This window comes from Sminthopsis crassicaudata, chromosome 6, assembly GCF_048593235.1.
Source record: "Sminthopsis crassicaudata isolate SCR6 chromosome 6, ASM4859323v1, whole genome shotgun sequence".
NCBI classification, from domain to species: Eukaryota; Metazoa; Chordata; class Mammalia; order Dasyuromorphia; family Dasyuridae; genus Sminthopsis; species Sminthopsis crassicaudata.
Window position 1 is genome coordinate 250,086,581 of NC_133622.1, and position 19,694 is coordinate 250,106,274.

A 19,694-nucleotide genomic window follows, 5' to 3' on the forward strand; every position below is an offset into this window, starting at 1 on the left:
GGAAAGGCTCACTGAGGCAGAATGTGGGTTTGGGGAACTTCGCTGACTTCGCAGTGGATAAGGAGCCCAGTCTGGAATCAGGAAACTTCTGAGCTCAGATCTGGCTTCAGATACTTCCTACTGGGTGATCCTGCTTGCCTCAGTTTCCTTACTTGGAAAATGAGCTGAAGAAGGAAATGGCAAAAACCCTCCAGTATCTCTGCCAAGAAAACCCCCTATTGGAGTCTAAATAACCCCAAAATGGGTTTAGGCTGGAGGAGGGAACCAAGCCTGAGCAGCCCCTTGGGCCACGGGAAGGAGAGGGATCTATCCTGGGCTCCCCTGCCCTCCAGCAGGTGGCCCAGCCTGCGCCGAGGGTAAGATGCTGCGTCTCCGTCTCACAGAGGGGCCCCTGCCCCCCGGGCACATGGAGCCTGCCCTGGCCACCTCCTGGCCCCTGGTGGGGAGCTCGTGGGGCCCCAAGCCCAGCTCTCCTCAGCACTCGCACCAACGTGTCTGCCATCCCACAGTGCCACGGACACAAGCCCACTCAGCGCCACGGACACAAGCCCACTCAGCGCCACAGACACAAGCCCACTCAGCGCCGCGGACACAAGCCCACTCAGAGCCACGGACACAAGCCCACTCAGAGCCACGGACACAAGCCCACTCAGAGCCACGGACACAAGTCCACTCAGCGCCACGGACACAAGCCCACTCAGCACCACGGACACAAGCCCACTCAGCGCCACGGACACAAGCCCACTCAATGCCACGGACACACCCCCATTCTCACCCATGCGGCCCCACCCCCGTCTCTCACACACTCACTCCAGTGCGCAGCCGGTCACACATCACCGCCAGCCCCCCCAGCTCAGCCGAGGCCCTGGGCCACCCCCCAGGTCTCCCTCCTCCCTACCCCCCAAAGAGGAAGGAAATCGGCCTCTTCCCCAGGGTCATGCAGGAGAGGGGCCAGAAGGAGAGGAAGGAGGGGGAGATGGAGAAGGGAAGACAGTGTGAGACACAGTGTTAGTGGGAGCTGCAGAGCGGTCTGGGGAGAACAGGACGCTGTCCCTGGTTGGGGGGCAGAGGAAGGCCCTTCATGCCATGCAGTATGTAGAGGGGAAGGGCCGGGCACCCCGAAGGCAGGGCAAGGAGGCCACCTTTCCCCTGGCAGCCAACCTCAACCCCTGAAACACGAGACCAGCCCCCCGAGATGGCTCCGGGGAGGAGGAAAGCAATCGGCCTTCCTCACTGGTCCCCAGGGAGGTCCGCCACCTCCCTGCTGTCACCCCTACACCCCCCGGCTGCCACGGGCTCTCCCCACCCCCACCCCAGGGGGCCCGTCCCTGGGAGCTGACAGTGAGCGAAGGCACAGCATGTCATGGGATGGCGTTTTCCATGGATTTTCCGGAGACCAAGAAAGAAACCAAACCAAAGAAGGAAAAAGAAACAAATAAAAAAGAGAAGAGAAAACAACTAAATAAAGCAACGGAAATAAAGGGCTGGCACTGGGACGGCCTCCCCAGAGCCGACGCGGCAGAGGCGCCGCCCCCAGTTCTCTGGCTGGGGGCCCGAATTTGGGGGGGAGCAATCGGCCAAATTTCTCGATTTCCATTTGACTTTGGATCAAGAAGGAAAAGAAAAAAGGGGGAAAGAAGGAGGAGGGACAACAGAAAGGAGAGAGAAGCAAAATCCAAAGGTCGTCCAGAACCAATTGGAAGAGCAGAACAGAAACCGAAGGAACGGAAAGAAGGAGAATCGAACAGTTAAAAAAAACCCACGGCAAACCAAACGATAAGACAATTAGAGTGATATCTACCAGGTAATGCAGTTTGTTTACCATAGCGTGTCCAATCCCTGCGTGCTGCACCGGAGGTGTGGGGGGGGAGGGGGTCACAAACAAAAAACGAACAAAAAGAACAAAAAGAACGAAAGAAAAGAAAAATAAAATGACCAACCGTGAAACTCAAGAAAGGAGGAGAAATATATATCGCTATATATTCGGTTGTTCGCTCTGGCCCTCCCACCCGGGTTCGGCTGAAAACTCGGAAGGTTTAGGGAAAACCAAAGTTCTGATGGGGACAACAAAAGAAAACGAGAAGGGGCTTGAACCCTCGAGGCCCACGCTGCTTCTCCCCCCGCCCCCGCCATGGACCCCCCTCTTTCATGCCCTCAATCCCCTTCCCCGGAGAGCCGTCTGCAGAGAAGGGGGAATAGGTAGAGAACTTGGTTAGTAGAGAAACAAGAAAAGGATCAGGACTGAGAAACCAAAGACTAGAAAATGGTCAACATTCCATAGATGAGACAGAAAAGGTTAGTTCGGTTTTCCGCCCCGCGCCCCCCGCCCCCTCCCAGCCCCCGCCCCCCCGCCCCCACCAGGTTGTAAGCGTGTTAGTAACACACACAAGTCAGTAACGGGGTTATCCAACAGAGGGGGGGAGGCAGGGCGGTTAGGAAGCAAACCTAACTATGCGTATTAGTAAAACCCGCTGAAATGTCACGGGAGGGAGCGGGGGAGGGAAGGGAGGGGGGGGAGGATCTATGGGGCGGGGCGGTTGGGTGGGGGGCTCGGCCGGATGCTTCCGGGTTCTAAGAGCTGGGTGGCCAGCGAGGTGGCCAGTGGCCTGCCGGGGTCTGGGACAGCCAGTGTCTGTCGGGGCCATCGGCCAGCTGATGGAATGGCAGTCGATGGCTCCTAGAAAACCGACTGGCTGGCAGGGGCGGACCCTGTTTTACTGGGGCTGGAGAGAGTTCCCAAGCGGCAGAGTGGGGGAAGGGGCGTCTGCTTGTTCTGTGGGCAAGGCGTGGGAGTGAGAGCTCGAGGAGGGGGCTCTCCCCAGCCCCTCTCCTTTTGGTTCCTTCTCTTCTCCGAGAATGGAAGAGGAAGAGTGAATCGTTGGGAGAATCGGGCGCCATTTTTCCAAGCATGATTGGAAGGAGCCGTTTTCCCGGTCATTTCCAAACGTCCCCAGCCCTCCCCTGCCCACATCTCCCCTCCCTCCCGTTCTGGCCTCCCAAATAACCCAACTCCACCCCCGGCCCCTCCTTCACTTCTCAGAGCCCACCGTCTCCCAGAGACCCCATAATTCTTTCCAGCAGTCCCATTCCCTCTCATCCTTCTGGACATTGCCTTCCCCGTAACCCCCTGAAAAAGAAAACCACGACTTGCCCCGCTGTCCGAGCTCCCGTCCCTCGCTCCGGGAGCGCCCACCCACAGGCCTGGCTGCCTCCACGGACACTCCTTCCTCCCTGGGCCCCCGGGGCTCCCAGAGGGAGGATCTCCACCTTCCCTTTGGAGAACGACCCCGGACGGGAGAGCCGAGGCCTTGGGGAGGGCACCCCGGGCGGCAGAGATGGGGCCAGACAACGGGCGGAACCTTCGAGGCAGCTGGGAATCGAGGAGCGCCGGGAAGGGGGCGGGCCGTCGGGAAGCGTTGGCAAGCCCGCCGGCCACGGCGCTAACGCGGGAGGGCGATGGCCGGGGCCCCTGAAATTACCAGTAATGGGATTCCGTATTTAGTGTCTGGGAGGAGTCCTAAAGCACCAATATTAATCAGCAAGGAGCCGCAATGCTCTGAGCATCTCTAACCCGAGGGAAGACTCTGCTCTGGGCCATGCCATCCAGAGAGTAATTTGTCACGGTCCTTCTACAGCACGGGGACGGAAGCCCCGTGGTCATGGGCCGTGGCAAGAGGAAGACTGGGGGTGCTGTGGGGAGGCCAGGCTTTGGGTGAAGAGGCTGCTGCCCGAGGGCACGAAGGGCGTCGCTCTGGGCCCCTTAAGGCGCCAGTGAGGAGGGCCTACAACGGGGATCCACAGGCCCGTCCTCCCAGGCCCACGGGACGGCTCCGTGGCCAAATCTCCGGCCGCTGGTGTTAACCCAGGAGTATCACGGGGACAGAGACCAGGCCTGAGCGGTTTGCACAAAGCGGATTCAAGGTGGAGAAAGACAGAGGAAGATGCTCCAGAGACGGGAAGCCAGGAAGTCGTGGGGGACCGCCTTCTAGTCCTGGAGCCTCAATTTCCCCATTTGTAAAGAAAGACTGAGGTCCTGAGGCTCTGCCAGCTCCGAATCCCCTCCCCAAGCATGCCCAGTCGTGACATCGTGGGCTCTAAGGCTACCCGCGGCCCTGGCGCACCCCGACCCAGAGGGGGGGTGAGAGGCGGTCCTGGCGGGAGGCTCTGTTGCCAAGGTGAGAGGCTGGGGCATGGCTGAGAAGCCTGTTTGTGGCCTGTGGCACTGGGGGGGGGGGGGGCGAGTCCGAGCCTCCACCATCCCCTCTCGGGTTTCTGGTGACTGAGAGTGCTCGGGGAGGAGCGCGAGCGATTCCGCCCCCAGACTCCACTCTGCAGGCGAGGTGCCCTCAGACCGAAGCGCCCGAGTGAGAGGCTGCAGGCGCCGGGACGAGGGCGATGGAGGGAGAAAAGGAGGGAGTCGGAAAGAATCGGGGGCGGCAGGCAGAGAAGCCCCCGATAGGGCAGAGGGAGAGGTGACGGACCGGGGCACAGCTGCTGAATAAGGATCAGGGCAGGGTGGTGGTTCCGACTGCTGAGATCAAGCCCACAAGAGCAGGAGACTTGGATCAGAAGGAGGAAGAAGGAGAAGGGATGCCATGGCAGCTGGGAGAGGAGCAGACCAAGCCATCCCCCCGGGGATGAACCAGGGGCAGGGGATCCCCTCTGAAACCTGGGCCAGATCTTCCCGGGGACGGGAGCGACTAGTCCAGAGGCTGGAAGAGGGATTCTGCCCAACTGCAGACCGCAGAGGGCCAAGGCGGGCTTCCGGGGCTGCCTGGCCCAAGCAGAGGCAAGCAGACAGGCCGCCGGGCTTGACCAAGTGACACGAAGCCAGTGTGGCTCCGAGCCCTGTGACTCCAAACTCGGCCCGCTCCCCACCGGTGGGACCCCCAGAAAGAAGCCTCTATTTGGAATGGGAAGGCCCGGGAGACCTCGAGCTCCATCCCCTGAGAACCCACGGGGGGCAAGCCCCTCCCCGGCTCTCAAGCCCGTCTCCCCAATCACAAGCTGGCTGTTCGAGGGGGCCTTAAAGGCCATTTCCCCTCTAAGGCTCGGCCCCGTGGGGGTCTTTTCCCTCCTCCCACTCTGTGCTCCCTGGGAAGCAGGGCAGCGATGGTGGTCAGCCCCAAGAGGCGGGAGACGCAGGAACAGGAAGGAAATAAGTTCCCAAGAAGGGTCGGACGCCAGAGTCAGGCGGCCACCGCCCAGCTCTTTGTGAGCCCTTCTAGGTAGCGTCCCCCTCCCACGGGGGGCGTCTCCGGGACTTTCACTGACCGGGGTTACCAGGCCGCGGAGGCGACCCCCGCTCCTGCACCCACCCTGACCCACGGACTTCAGCGGCGTGTCCGCATAATCGGCCATCGCTGGCTCCGTTCTGTGGAAGGAGGAGCCATCAGTAAACACAGGACGCGGGAGGCTGGGATCGCAAACACGAATCTCAAGGCGGCCCTGGACTTCATCCAGCTGAGGCCTTTCTTTGGACAGAGGAGGAACCTGAGGGTCAGGGAGGGAAGCTCTCGTGGGCCTAGAGCACCTCAGCAAGTGAGATAATTCCCCTGGAGAGCCAGCGCCGCCTTCCGAAGGCCCCCCCCCACTCCAAGTCCTGATTCCAGCGTCTCTGTAACTGTCTGGTCACAACCAGGGGCAGCTGGGCGGCTCGGTGGACAGAGGCGGGGCCTGGAGTCAGACTGGCTCGGTCTCCTGGGCTCCTGGCCTCAGACTCCGCCAGCTGGGGGTCGCTGGGCAGGCCATTTAAGTCTCTGCTTTAGTTTCCTAAAATACGCAGAGAAGGAACAGCAGAGCACGCCAGCAGTTTTGCCCAAAAGGGGCCGTGGAGAGCGCTTCGTGGCTGAACAACAATCAGGGTACTCCAGATTTACAGGGCGCTTTACAAGTAAGCGCGTCTCTGCCACAAGTCTGTAAAGCAGGTCGAGGGTACCCCCATCTTACAGATGAGGAAATCAATCAGAGGTCTGATTTGAACTCGGTCCAGCTCACTAGCCATTGAACCACCCAGCAGGCTCAGAGAGAGGCTAAAATTGAGAGGCGGCGGAGCCAGGATTTGAATTCAGATCCCCCGGCTCCAAAGCCAGGCTCCGTACGGGCACTAGCTCCGTCCCTGCTCTGCTACTTGTTAGTCAGCTGGCAAGCATTTATTAAGCACCTGCTGTGGCTCTGCTGGGCTCCCGAGGCAAAAGCCCGGTCCCTGCCCCCTGCAAGCTCCCTCTCGCGGGGGAGACAACACGCAGGAGCCCGGTGGAGGGTCGGTGGGAGGCCTGGGAGCGGAGATGTCCGGGCTCCTCTCCGGCCCCTCATCGCCCCTTAAATCACGGTCACTGCCAGCCCCCGAGGGCTCCCACCTCAGCCACGGATCTCGCCTTGCACACGGCCTAGATAGAGCAGGCTTTTAATAAACCCGTGCTGGCGTGGGGCTGGCAGCCCTGGCGTGGCCGTCATGGGGCCGGGGGCCGGATCCGGGGGAGGACCCCCTCCTCCGGCGGCCCAGCGACTCCCCATTCTCTGCCCCCCCATCGTGTCCCCGCGGCCGCCACATGATGCTAGTGAATGGGGGGCTGTTTTGGCGGCCGGTCCCTGCTAATTTGGCCCTGGCCAGCGTCACAATGAGCTCTCGGCTACAGTTAAAATTAGCTCCCTGGCTCAGGGGAAAGCAGGCCCTGGCTCGGAGCAGCCGGCCGGGCCGCGGCAGGAGCCGCTGGGAGGAGCAGGCCCCGGAACCGAAATAGGCCTCCCAGAAGCCGCCTGGCCGCGATCAGCGCAGGGTGCGGGGAGGGGGCTCCGGCGGGCCCGGGGGAGGGGGGTCCCCTGGAGCACAGAGCTCCCGGCCTCGTTCTGACCGTCCTGCCAGGGCCAGTTCTCCCAAGGTCGTGCTTTCCCCCTCCCCGCCCTCCCGCTGGCCGCCTTCTGGCCGCTGCTCCAGGAGGAGGAGAGCCGGTCTCTGGGCGGTGGTTGCTGCTCTCACCCCAGGGCCAGCCCTCTCCCCATTGGCTGGGCCGAGCACTTGGGAAAGCTTGGACTGGGCCCAACAGAGTGTCCTTGGCCCCCGGCCACCCCCTCAGGAGGGCAGCAGCTGGTGCCGCTCCTCACCCTGCGTCACTCTCCTGCCTGGCCCCAGAGGAACCCGGTCCCGTGACCCCGCGCAGGGACACGGAGCTGGACCCATTTTGGTCCCTGGCTCCTGTCTCTGCCCTCGAGTTTTCTCCCCAATCCCAGGGTGTCCCCCCGGCTCAGCCTGGCCCCTGTGTCCAAGAAGGCCCTCCCAGGCCTCGGTCCCACAGGAAGGAACAGAAATAGAGGAAGGAGCATCTGACAAAGGGCAAGGCTCCGGCCTCATCCTGGCCGAGGCAGCCTCGCTCTCCTCTGGGCCACGGGCCTCTAACAGGAGGCAGGGAGGCCGGACTGTGGTTCTGGGACCCAGACCCCAGGCCCGCTCTGCCCTTGGGGCCCTGCCTCCATTCCTGGTCTGTCAGAGGGAGGCTCCCCCCCGGGCCGCAGGACCTGCCAAGGCCCCTGGCAGTTCTGAGCCCCTGACTCGTCCCTCCCGTCCCTTCTGCCTCCAAACCCAAGTGGGCCTTTCATTACCGACCCTCAGCACACGCTGAGAGACGGAACGGTCAGGGCCAAAGTGGGGGGGAGAGTGTCCTGGGGGGTTAAAGGTCAAGGAGAAGCAGCCCCTGAGAAGAGCCCAGAGGGGGCTCCGGCCGGACAGACACCAGGAGGTCCCGCTTACAGGCAGGGAGCCGGGCTGAGGGCACCCGGGCACGGGGAAGGGGCAGGAGCTCCGGGAACAGAGAGGACGGGCGCAAAGGGCAGCCCGCGCCACAGGAAAGAGCAGTGAGAGCCACCTCTGTGGCCAGTGCCAGGAAGTGAGCAGCCCCCTCCCCAGCCCGGCTCCTTAATGGGTGGTGCTAAGTCAGCCGGGAAGGAGGTCAGGCAGACCCAGAAGCCGGAAGGGAGCTCCAATGTTGGCCAGGAAGGAGCCTGGCGCTGCCAGGAGGATGCCAGCCTACAAGAGACAGCGGGCCCGGTGGGCGATGGGGAGATGGGGCTCTGGCCCCGACGGGCTGCTGACGAGCAGACGGATGGAGCGACAGGACCCGGGGCCTCTGCCCGGGGAAGGAGCGTCACTGTGCGGGAGCACCGCCGGGCACAAGCACGGGCCACGGCCGGACAAGACGTGTCGGGGCAGAAGACGGGGACGGCTGGCGGGGCACAAGAGTGAGGGGCTGGCCGGGCCCCGATGGGGGGGTCACAGGGGGTGCACGGGCACAGTCGCGCTCTCCCAGGCTGCCAGAGCACACCTAAGTGGTTCCGTCTTGTCAGGGCTCCTGGGTCCCTTTTCTGGAATGGGGTCTGCTCGGGGGGCTGCCCTGGCCCAAGCACCGGCCTCATCCCTGCCCGGCCCCCCACTGGGCCACTCGGCCGGCCTCTCTCCCTCCCCAGGCAGCCAGGCCCTGCCCCGCCCGGCCTGACTCACCACCCAAGCGCTTCTGCTGACTGTCCCCTCGCCCGCTGCAGCCCCGGCTCACCTGCTCCTGACTCCCCCGGCCCAGCCGAGACCCCCGCCCCCTCCCCTTCGGCTGCCTCACGCCCCCCCCCCCCCGGCGCCTCCCCCGGACCCCCTACCTGGCGCAGGTTTCGGGTGACCCGGACGTCGTGCCAGGCGTTGTCGTTGAACTTGCCGTTCACGGGCTCCACCAGGGCCTCGAAGGCGCCGGATCCCAGGTTGATGACAAGCCAGACGGCGCCGGACTTGAGGGACAGGTTGACGTAGTCGGCCGACTTGCCCGTGTGCAGCATGAGGCCGTTGCGCTGCAGGGTCCGGAAGGCCAGCGTGATCTCGTCCGTGCTGCTCTGGATCGGGTTGTGAGACAGGTCGTAGCAGAAGAACTCGTTCCCCTTGAAGGTCGCCACAAACTCCTCCTTCCCTGCAGGGGGGGCGGGGTCACTGAGGGGGCTGCAGACCCTCGGCCCAGCCGCCCCTGCCCGCGGGCCCTGTGCCCGTCAGAGCCGAAGGGCCTTCAAACGCGCAGGAGCGGCGGCGCGGGGTGGGGGGCCCCGCAGGACGGGAGTGCCAGAGCCGGGGCCTCGTTTCAAAGAGGAGGCAACAGAGGCCGGAGGGAGGAGGCTGAAAGTGCGCCCGAGGAAGGGCATGTGGGCAAAGCAGGCGGAAACCTCCAGGCCTGGGGCCGCTCCCAGGGGTCAAGGCTTGGGACAAGGAGCTTGCGCCCCTGCAGGCCTGGCCTCCTTATGCACACACAGAGGGCGGGGGCAGAGGGGGGGCTGCGTGCGATGGAATAGGAGCCGGGAATGTGTGAACAAGTGTGCACGAGTGTGCAAGGAGGGCTGCGTGAGTGTGCAACAATGTGTGGGCATGAGTGTGCACAAGGGAATATGTGAGGAGGTGTGCACGAGTGTGCAAGGAGGGCTGCGTGAGTGTGCAACAATGTGTGGGCAGGTGGGCATGAGTGCGCACAAGGGAATGTGTGAGTAGGTGTGCACGAGTGTGCAAGGAGGGCTGCTTGAGTGTACAACAATGTGTGGGCAGGTGAGCATGAGTGTGCACAAGGGAATGTGTGAGGAGGTGTGCACGAGTGTGCAAGGAGGGCTGCGTGAGTGTGCAACAATGTGTGGGCATGAGTGTGCACAAGAGAATGTGTGAGGAAGTGTGTGTGAGTGTGATTGTGAGTGTGTGAATGAGATTGTGAGTGTGTGTGTATGGTGTGTGAGTGTGTGTGTGTGATTGTGAGTGTGTGTGTATGGTGTGTGACTGAGTGTGTGTGATTGTGAGTGTGTGATTGTGAGTGTGTGTGACTGTGATTGTGAGTATGAATATGAGTGTGTATGTATGGGGTGTGTGGTTGTGTGTATGGGGTGTGTGATTGTGTGTGTGTGGTGTGTAAGTGTGTGTGTGATTGTGAGTGTGTATGTATGGTGTGTGTGTGTGATTGTGAGTTGTGAGTGTGGTTGTGAGTGTGTGTGTATGGTGTGTGACTGAGTGTGTGTGATTGTGAGTGTGTGTGTGAGTGTGATTGTGTGTGTGAGTGTGTGTGTATGGTGTGTGTGTGTGATTGTGAGTGATTGTGTGTGTGATTGTGAGTGTGTGTGAGTGTGTGTATATGGTGTGTGATTGTGAGTGATTGTGTGTGTGAGTGTGTGTATATGGTGTGTGATTGTGAGTGTGTGTATATTGTGAGTGTGTGTGAGTGTGTGATTGTGAGTGTGTGACTGTGAGAGTGTGAGTGTGTGGTTGTGAATGTGTGTGGTGTGTGATTGTGAGTGTGTGTGTGTGAATATGTGTGAGTGTGTGATTGTGTTGTGTGACCGAGTGTGTGGGGGGTTGTGAGTGTGTGTGTGTGATTGTGAGTGTATGGTGTGTGATTGTGAGTGTGTAATTGAATATGTGTGTGTGATTGTAAATATGTGTGAGTGTGTGTGTATGGTGTGTGTGTGAGTGATTGTGGGTGTGTGAGTGTGAGTGTGTGTGTGACTGAGTGTCTGTGTGAGTGTGATTGTGAGTGTGTGTGGTGTGTAATTGTGAGTGTGTGTGAGTGTTATGTGACTGAGTGTGTGTGATTGTGAGTGTGATTGTGTGTGAGTGTGTGTGATTTTGTGTGTGATTGTGAGTGTGTAACTGTGAGTATGGGTGTGCATGATTGTGAGTGTGTGTGGTGTGGGAGTGTGTTTGTGTGATTGTGAGTGTGTAACTGTGAGTATGTGTGTGTGATTGTATGTGTGAGTGTGTGTAAGTTGTGTGAGTGATTGTGTATGATTGTGAGTGTGTATGATTGTGAGTGTGTGTGATTGTGTTGTGTGACTGAGTGTGTGATTGTGTGTGTGACTGCGAGTTTGTGTGGTTGTGTGTGTGGTTGTGAGTGTGTAACTGTGAGTATGTGTGTGGTTGTGAGTATGTGTGAGTGTGAGTGATTGTGTGTGTGAGTATGATTGTGAGTGTGTATGATTTTGAGTGTGTGTGATTGTGTTGTGTGACTGAGTGTGTGTGATTGTGTGTGTGACTGAGTTTGTGTGATTGTGTGTATGGTTGTGAGTGTGTAACTGAGTATGTGTGTGTGTGATTGTGAGTATGTGTGAGTGTGTGTAAGTTGTGTGAGTGATTGTGTATGATTGTGAGTGTGTATGATTGTGAGTGTGTGTGATTGTGTGTGTGACTGCGAGTTTGTGTGGTTGTGTGTGTGGTTGTGAGTGTGTAACTGTGAGTATGTGTGTGGTTGTGAGTGTGTAACTGTGAGTATGTGTGTGATTGTGAGTATGTGTGTGAGTGATTGTGTGTGTGAGTATGATTGTGAGTGTGTATGATTTTGAGTGTGTGTGATTGTGTTGTGTGACTGAGTGTGTGTGATTGTGTGTGTGACTGAGTTTGTGTGATTGTGTGTATGGTTGTGAGTGTGTAACTGAGTATGTGTGTGTGTGATTGTGAGTATGTGTGAGTGTGTGTATGGTGTGTGAGTGTGTGTGACTGAGTGTGTGTGGTGTGTGATTGTGAGTGTGTGATTGTGTGATTGTGAGTGTGTGATTATGTTGTGTGGCTGTGTGTGTGATTGAGTGTGTGTGACTGAGTGTGTGTGATTGTGAATGCGTGTGTGAGTATGTGTGATTGTGTGTGTGACTGACTGTGTCTGTGACTGACTGTGTATGATTGTGAGTGTGTGTGGTTGTGAATGTGTGTGAGAGACTGAGTGTGTGTGAGTGTGTGTGATTGTGAGTGCATGTGTGACTGTGAGTGTGTGATTGTGAGTTTGTGTGTGTGATTGTGAATGTGTGTGTGAGAGAGACTGTGAGTGTGTGTGACTGTATGTGAGTGTGTGAGTATGTGTGATTGTGAGTGTGTGTGTGACTGTGACTGTGTGTGATTGTGAGTGCGTGTGTGTGGTTGTGAATGTGTGTGTGAGAGACTGATTGTGTGTGACTGTGATTATGAGTGTGTGTGATTGTGAGTGTATGTGATTGTGTGTGTGATTGTGAGTGCATGAGTGTGTGTGTGATTGTGTGTGTGACTGTGAGTGTGTGTGATTGTGAGTGCGTGTGTGTGAGAGACTGTGAGTGAGTGTGACTTGTGTGTGATTGTGAGTGTGTGTGTGATTGTGAGTGCGTGTGTGACTGTGAGTGTGTGTGTGACTGTGAGTGTGTGTGATTGTGAGTGCGTGTGTGTGTGGTTGTGAATGTGTATGTGAGACTGTGAGTGTGTGTGACTTGTGTGTGATTGTGAGTGCGTGTGTGTGTGGTTGTGAATGTGTGTGTGAGAGACTGTGAGTGCATGGGACTGTGTGAGTGCGTGTGTGAGTATGTGTGATTGTGACTGTGTGTGTGTGACTGTGACTGTGTGATTGTGAGTGTGATTGTGCGTGTGTGTGGTTGTGAATGTGTGTGTGTGAGAGACTGTGAGTGTGTGTGACTGTGTGTGATTATGAGTGTGATTGTGAGTGCATGAGTGTGTGTGTGATTGTGTGTGTGTGATTGTGAGTGCATGTGTGTGTGGTTGTGAATGTGTGTGAGACTGTGAATGTGTGTGACTTGTGTGTGATTGTGAGTGTTGTGTGAGTGTGAGTGTGTGTGATTGAGAGTGTGATTGTGAGTGTGTGTGATTGTGAGTGCATGAGTGTGTGTGTGTGATTGTGTGATTGTGAGTGTGTGTGTGTGTGTGACTCTGAGTGTGTGTGATTTTGAGTGCATGAGTGTGTGTGATTGTGTGTGTGACTGTGAGTGTGTGTGAGTGTGAGTGTGTGTGTGACTGTGAGTGTGTGTGATTGTGAGTGCATGTGTGTGTGGTGGTGAATGTGTGTGTGAGACTGTGAGTGTGTGTGACTTGTGTGTGATTGTGAGTGTTGTGTGAGTGTGAGTGTGAGTGCATGTGTGTGTGGTTTGTGTGTGTGAGAGACTGTGAGTGTGTGTGACTGTGTGTGATTATGAGTGTGATTGTGAGTGCATGAGTGTGTGTGTGATTGTGTGTGTGACTGTGAGTGTGTGTGACTGTGTGTGACTTGTGTGTGATTGTGAGTGTGTGACTGTGAGTGTGTGTGAGTGCATGTGTGTGTGGTTGTGAATGTGTGTGTGAGACTGTGAGTGTGTGTGACTTGTGTGTGATTGTGAGTGTTGTGTGAGTGTGAGTGTGTGTGATTGAGTGTGTGATTGTGAGTGTGTGTGATTGTGAGTGCATGAGTGTGTGTGTGTGATTGTGAGTGTGATTGTGAGTGTGATTGTGAGTGCATGTGTGTGTGGTTGTGAATGTGTGTGTGTGAGAGACTGTGAGTGTGTGTGACTGTGTGTGATTGTGAGTGCATGAGTGTGTGTGTGATTGTGTGTGTGACTGTGAGTGTGTATGATTGTGAGTGTGTGTGTGACTGAGTGTGTGTGAGTGCATGTGTGTGTGGTTGTGAATGTGTGTGAGACTGTGAGTGTGTGTGACTTGTGTGTGATTGTGAGTGTGTGTGTGACTGAGTGTGTGTGATTGTGAGTGTGTGTGTGACTGTGTGTGTGATTGTGAGTGTGATTGTGAGTGTGTGTGAGTGTGTATGATTGAGTGTGTGTGATTGTGAGTGCATGAGTGTGTGTGTGATTGTGTGTGTGACTGTGTGTGTGATTGTGAGTGTGTGTGTGAGTGTGAGTGTGTGATTGTGAGTGCATGAGTGTGTGTGTGATTGTGAGTGCATGAGTGTGTGTGATTGTGTGTGTGATTGTGAGTGCATGAGTGTGTGTGTGTGATTGTGTGTGTGATTGTGAGTGCATGAGTGTGTGTGTGTGATTGTGTGTGTGATTGTGAGTGTGTGTGTGTGTGATTGTGAGTGTGTGTGTGACTGTGAGTGTGTGTGATTGTGAGTGTGTGTGTGACTGTGTGTGAGTGTGAGTGCATGTGTGTGTGGTTGTGAATGTGTGTGTGAGACTGTGAGTGTGTGTGACTTGTGTGTGATTGTGAGTGTGTGTGAGTGTGTGTGATTGTGAGTGCATGTGTGTGTGTGTGACTGTGAGTGTGTGTGTGATTATGAGTGTGTGTGTGTGATTGTGTGTGTGATTATGAGTGTGTGTGTGTGTGTGAGACTGTGAGTGTGTGTGTGATTGTGAGTGTGTGTGTGTGATTGTGAGTGTGTGTGTGACTGTGAGTGTGTGTGATTGTGAGTGTGTGTGTGACTGTGTGTGAGTGTGAGTGCATGTGTGTGTGACTGTGAGTGTGTGTGAGACTGTGAGTGTGTGTGACTTGTGTGTGATTGTGTGTGTGATTGTGAGTGCATGTGTGTGTGTGTGACTGTGAGTGTGTGTGTGATTGTGAGTGTGTGTGTGATTGTGAGTGCATGAGTGTGTGTGTGATTGTGTGTGTGACTGTGAGTGTGTGTGTGATTGAGTGTGTGTGATTGTGAGTGCATGAGTGTGTGTGACTGTGAGTGTGTGTGTGATTGTGAGTGTGTGTGTGAGTGTGAGAGCACAAAGGAGGCCCGGCACCAGGGCAGCCTGGGAACAGGGCCAGGTCACTTCCCCTGCAGGGAAGGGCCTGAGGCCACTGAGCAGGACAAGCCAGACTGGGGAAGGACAGACGCTGAGGGGCGCCGGGGGGAGGCAGTGTTGCCCCGTGGCTGGAGCCCAAGGAGCTGGGAGGCCCTGGCAGGCCCGCCCCAGTCGCTCAGCCTCTTTGCGCCTCAGTTTGCTCCTCTGTAAAATGGCACAGAGACCCGCCACAGCTGGCAGCGTGGGGGGAGGGGGGCTCTGCATCTCACCCCCTGCCATCACCCCCAGGGGTGGAGATCCAGGGCAGGGGGAAGGAGCCGGTCTGGGGGGGAGGAGGCCTGGGAAGGGAGGCAGGAACGGAGACATAGAGGCCCGCCAGCTGAGGAGGCCGGAAAGGGAAAGGGGGGCAGCTGCAGGAGCCGCGGGGAGCCGGGATTGGATGGAAAAGGGGGACAGTGGCCTCAGGGGAAAGGGCCGCACATCCCTCAGGGCCTGGCTGTTCCCATAGCAACCAGGGCGCCTGCCTCCCGCCCGTGAAAAATGGCAGGAAGCAAGGGCTGAGGGGAGAAATGGGGTTGCCCTGAGGGGGCAGGGAGGACGGAGAAAGTGGGGCACAAAGGGGAGAAGGGCAGCACAACAGTGGAGCAAGGGGCTCCCAGAGCCCCCCACACCCGGGCCTCTGACACCCAGAAGGAAGACCCCCCAGACCCAGTGCCCATTTCACAGAAAGGGAAACTGAGGCCCAAAGGGACCCGACCCTTGTCCCTTGGAAATACAGAGAAAAGGCTCCGTCCGGCCTTGGGGGAAGGGCGGCCGCTGGGAACCCAAAAGAGGAACCCGAGAGAGGGAAGGGGAACAGGAAGTGAATGTGATGGGAAGCCGTGGGGGAGGGGCAGTGGTCAAGGAGAGGGGCTGGGGGAGGGGTGACCTCACTGGGTGACCGAGGGGGGGAGCAGGAAGGGTGCCACACTGATGTAACAGCTCGAGGTGCCCGAGGACCGTGGTGGCCGTAGACGCCTCCTCCCCCTCCCCGCGTAGCCAGCTTCAAACCTAGGGAAGGGGGAGACTCCAGCTCCCATCGCCCTCCTGAGGAAGGGGGGGGGCCTTACTGCCCCCCCCCAAACGAGCCCAGACCCAGAACCCAAGGGGACTCTGGGCAGTCTCTGCCCCGGGGGATGATGGGAGTTGTAGTCCTACCCCATGAAGGCCCGAGGTCCCGCTTGGGCTCTCTGGGCCTGAGGAGAGATGGGGGACCTGGGAAGGGCAGAGGAGCCAAGCCCTGGCTCTGGGTCTGGACCTTTTCCTTTTCTGCATCCACCTGATGGATTGAATAGTTTTCATCTTTGGAAGCCCCACCCCTCAAACCAGTCGGTGCTTAATGCATGCTGACTGGGTGGGCGGGACCTTTTACACGATTGGTCTTGGCTGGAGAAAGGGAGGGACCTCAGAGGGCCAAAGGGACCTTTTCGTGGAACAGAGGAGGAAACTGAGGCCCAAGGAGGGTCACCCTGAGAGCTGATGGCTCCAGAGCAAGTCAGGCAACAAGCACTTATTAAGTGCCTCCTACATGTCAGGTCTAAGTCCTGGGAATAAAGGAAGGCCAAATATGGCGCCGCCCCCAGCGAGCTCCCAGCCTGGGGGGAGCCTGGCTCCGACTCGGCCGTCATTCACGCGCTGCGGGCCCACACTCTCCCTGGTTAACCTCTCCGAGCTTCCAGCTCCTCAAGGCCCAGGGTCACAAAGCCAGGAAGCGTCTAAGGGAGAATTTGAATTCAGGTCTTCGGCACTCCCAGTCCTGTGCTCTGCCCATTGTTCCGCTCAGGAAAGCGGGACCCGGGACCTCCCTGAAGCCTCCATCTCCCCATTCCCAGCCCTGCATACAGCAGGTGGTTCATCAGTGCTCCTGGAACCCAAGGATCCCAGAGCTAGAAGGCTCTGTAAGACGGCTCCCCTCCCCCGCCAGAGGCCGCCCTCCTCTGCCTCCTTCCCCCATGCCTGGCGCACAGTAGGTGCTGCCATTTGTTGGGCTCTCCCAGATTCTCCGACCTGGAGGGGCCACACGAGCCCCCCCCAGGCCTGGGGTTCCCAGAAAGCGGGAGGAGCCTTTGGCGACCCGGAGGTCCCAGCAGTCCCGCCCCAGGGGGGTCACTGACCTTTGGTTGGCTGGTGCACGTCACTGGCTCCTCCTCGACCGGCCCCCCCCTCGGAGAACAGTAAGGACCCTACTGGAGAAACAAAATGGGGAGTCAGGCACTGGAGGCTCCCCGGCCACTCCTCACCCCCCGGGGGGTAGGGCAGGAAGGGCCAGGCCCAGAGGGCGCCTGTGAGGGAGCTCGGCAGGTCCATCAGCCTCGGGGCCTGAGGAATGGGGGGAGGGTCCCAGCGCGCCCGTGGGTGAAGCCGCCGGGCCCTGCCCTGACTGCGCTGCCCCCTGTCTAGGCCCTGGCGGGCCCGCCACCTTGCGCCATCCCCCCCCCGTCCCTGACTCCCTTCCACTGGCCAGAACCCTGCCAGGACCTCCTGGTTCCTGCTTTCCTCCTGCAGGCCCTGGTTTTTGCCCCATGGCACAAGCCTGCCCGCAGCTGGCACTCGGGCACACGTGTGGCTAACAGGCTCTCCTGGCACCCCCGGGTCCAGAGGCCTCCCTGGCTGGTCTCCATGTCACCGTCTGAGAGCGGGGGGACAAGGTCCTCCCCGGCCCGAAGGAAGCCTCCCCCCACTCGTCTCAATCGGGGCGTGCTCCCTGGTGCAGACCCCCTCCTCCTCCTCCCACAGGCAGCTCGGTTTGTACATCACTTGGCTGCCCATTCCTCCGCAAGCTCATGGAGGGGAGGGGCTGTCTCTTAGACTTCTCAGGGCAACGAGCCTGGCACACAGTGGGTGCTTCATAAATGGTGCTGACCCTGCTGAGGGCTCACCCATCCCATCCCCACGGCTTCCTCTCCCCTTCTCTCCCCATCACAGATCAGCCCCTGGACAAAGGGAAGAGCGGACCTGGGGAGCTCCCACCCTGGGCTCCGGCCACTGACAGGGAGCGGCTCCCAGAGGAGCCGAGGGGGCATCCAGAATCCGGGGGGTAGGAGCCAGGAAACCCCCTGCCTCCGCCCCTTTTCCCCCTCCACCTCCCAGGCTCTGCCACGGAGCCAGGCGGGTGCCCCCGGGCCTAGGCAGGCTTTAAGCTCGGTGCCAGTAAGCCAAGGCCGAACTGGGCCTTCCCTCATCCTGTCTCCCTCTGGCAGTTCCCTCCGGGCTCATTTGCACCCTTGCCCAGGCTCCAGGGGGGCGATTTGCCCCTGGCCAGGGGCGTCGGACCCCAGATCACTCCCTGGGGCCCAGACACCGGGGACTAGCTGAGACCAGCCAAGGAGCCGCTCAGACACCAGAGTCTGCTCCCAGGCTCCTGGGGCACGGCCGCCAGGGCTCCCTCGGCCTGCTCCTCCTCTACCCTGAGATGCAGGGGTCCCAGGCCCACCAAACAGCTGGCCCTCACCTAGTTACGTTCCCGACTTCGCTTGGTGAGCTCCACAGAGCTCGGGGACTTCCCTGTCGGGAACGGGCCCGGCTTCCTCCCGTGCCCCCGGCTCAGGTGACTGGGGGGAAACCCAGAGCTGAGAGCTGGCGGGGACCTTAGGGGTCATCTTGTCCAGCCCCCTGGCTCCCCCCGCCCTGTGATGCAGAGGAGGCTCCCAGGGCTGCTTGGCAGAAGGGCCCGGCCCCCTACTGAGCCTCCTGCGCGGGCTGCGGCCCCCCGGCCCCCCAGGGCTGCAGGAGCTGGGCAGGGGCCGGGCCGGCTCTTCTCCAATACATGCCTTTCTCTCTTCAGTCAGGTTGAGAAACAAAAGAATGAACAGAAAAGGTGGGAGAAGAAAATAAATCATCGTCACAAAGGGCAGAGGATGGGGGGTGTGGCGGGGAGAAGAAACCACCAAAAACCCAAAAAGAGAAACGAAGAAATGCCACCGGGGAAGTCGAGGGAGGGGTGATTGGAGACAGCGGCAGGAGCTTGAACATCTGCTGATGTCAGAAACCAAGGGGGAGGGGAGGGGAGGGGGTGGGCAGTGAGGAGGGAGGGGGAGCACAGACGGAGACAAGCCCCCACCCCCAGCCCAGCCCCCAACAAAGAAAGGGACAGACAGACAGACGGACAGGGGGAGAAGGGGGGAGGGGGGGCAAAACAAAATCTGGGGGACTTGGGGAAGGGGACAGATCCAAACCAAACCAAAACTTCATACCTTCACTGTTTAACGTCAGGTGAGCCGGACCTTGGAAAAGGGGAAGGAGAGAGAAAGAAAGAGGAGAAAAAAACAAAAACAAAAATAAGAAAGAAAAGGAAAAAAAAAAAAAAAAAGAGAAGAAGAAACAGAAAACACGAGTCATCAAAATCGGCCAGAGAGAAGGGGGTAAGCTTTTGCTGCCACAATTTAAAACCCTTTTTAACTTGTGACAGGCATCGGGGGGAGAAGCCCCCAGCCCGGGAGCCGGGGAGGGGGGCCCGATGCCAAGGGCAGGGGGGAAAGGAGTGGGAGAGACACAGAAGCAGAGAGAAACAGAGAGATTGAGAGAGGAAAGGAGGGAGGGACAGAGAGGGAGAAAGAGAGAGAGAGAGGAGAAGGAGAAGAAAAAGAGAGAAGAAGAAGAAGGAGAAGGAGAAGAAGGAGGAGGAGGAGGAAGAGGAGGAGGAGGAGGAGGAGGAGGAGGAGGAGGAGGAGGAGGAGGAGGAGGAGAAGGAGGAGGAGGAGGAGGAGGAGGAGGAGGAGGAGGAGGAGGAGGAGGAGGAGGAGGAGGAGGAGGAGGAGGAGGAGGAGGAGGAGGAGAGGAGGAGAGAAGAAGAAGGAGGAGGAGAAGAAGAAGGAGGAGGAGAAGGAGAAGGAGAAGGAGAAGGAGAAGGAGAAGGAGAAGGAGAAGGAGAAGGAGAAGGAGAAGGAGAAGGAGAAGGAGAAGGAGAAGGAGAAGAAGAAGAAGAAGAAGAAGAAGAAGAAGAAGAAGAAAGAGGAGGAGGAGGATAGAAGAGGAAAGGAGTGTGTGTGTGTGTGTGTGTGTGTGTGTGTGTGTGTGTGTGTGTGTGTATAACAGAGTGAAAGAGAAAGAGGAAGAAGGAAAAAAAGGAGCTGTTATGTGTATGAGAAGGAGAGAAAAAAGAAAGGAAGAAGGAAAGGAAAGGAAGAAGGAAAGGAAAGGAAAGGAAGAAGGAAAGGAAGAAGGAAAGGAAAGGAAGAAGGAAA

At 58.4% G+C, this 19,694-nt stretch overlaps 1 protein-coding gene across 4 annotated transcripts in view; it reads right to left on the reverse strand.

Annotated features, from left to right (window-relative positions):
- Positions 1-18,788, reverse strand: part of NRXN2 (neurexin 2) — a 135,397-nt gene extending 116,609 nt beyond the window's left edge. For 3 of the 4 annotated variants that reach the window (XM_074276203.1, XM_074276204.1, XM_074276202.1), the window contains exons 1-2: positions 8,644-8,941; positions 1,823-1,846 (exon numbers count right to left, since the gene is read on the reverse strand). In XM_074276203.1, the coding sequence (XP_074132304.1) occupies positions 1,823-1,846; positions 8,644-8,817 (198 nt within the window). In that variant the 5' untranslated portion in view covers positions 8,818-8,941. Of the gene's footprint in view, positions 1-1,822; positions 1,847-8,643; positions 8,946-16,625; positions 16,698-18,704 lie in introns of those variants that run through there. The other variant, XM_074276205.1, reaches the window with a different exon arrangement.
- Positions 18,789-19,694: the final 906 nt, after the last annotated feature.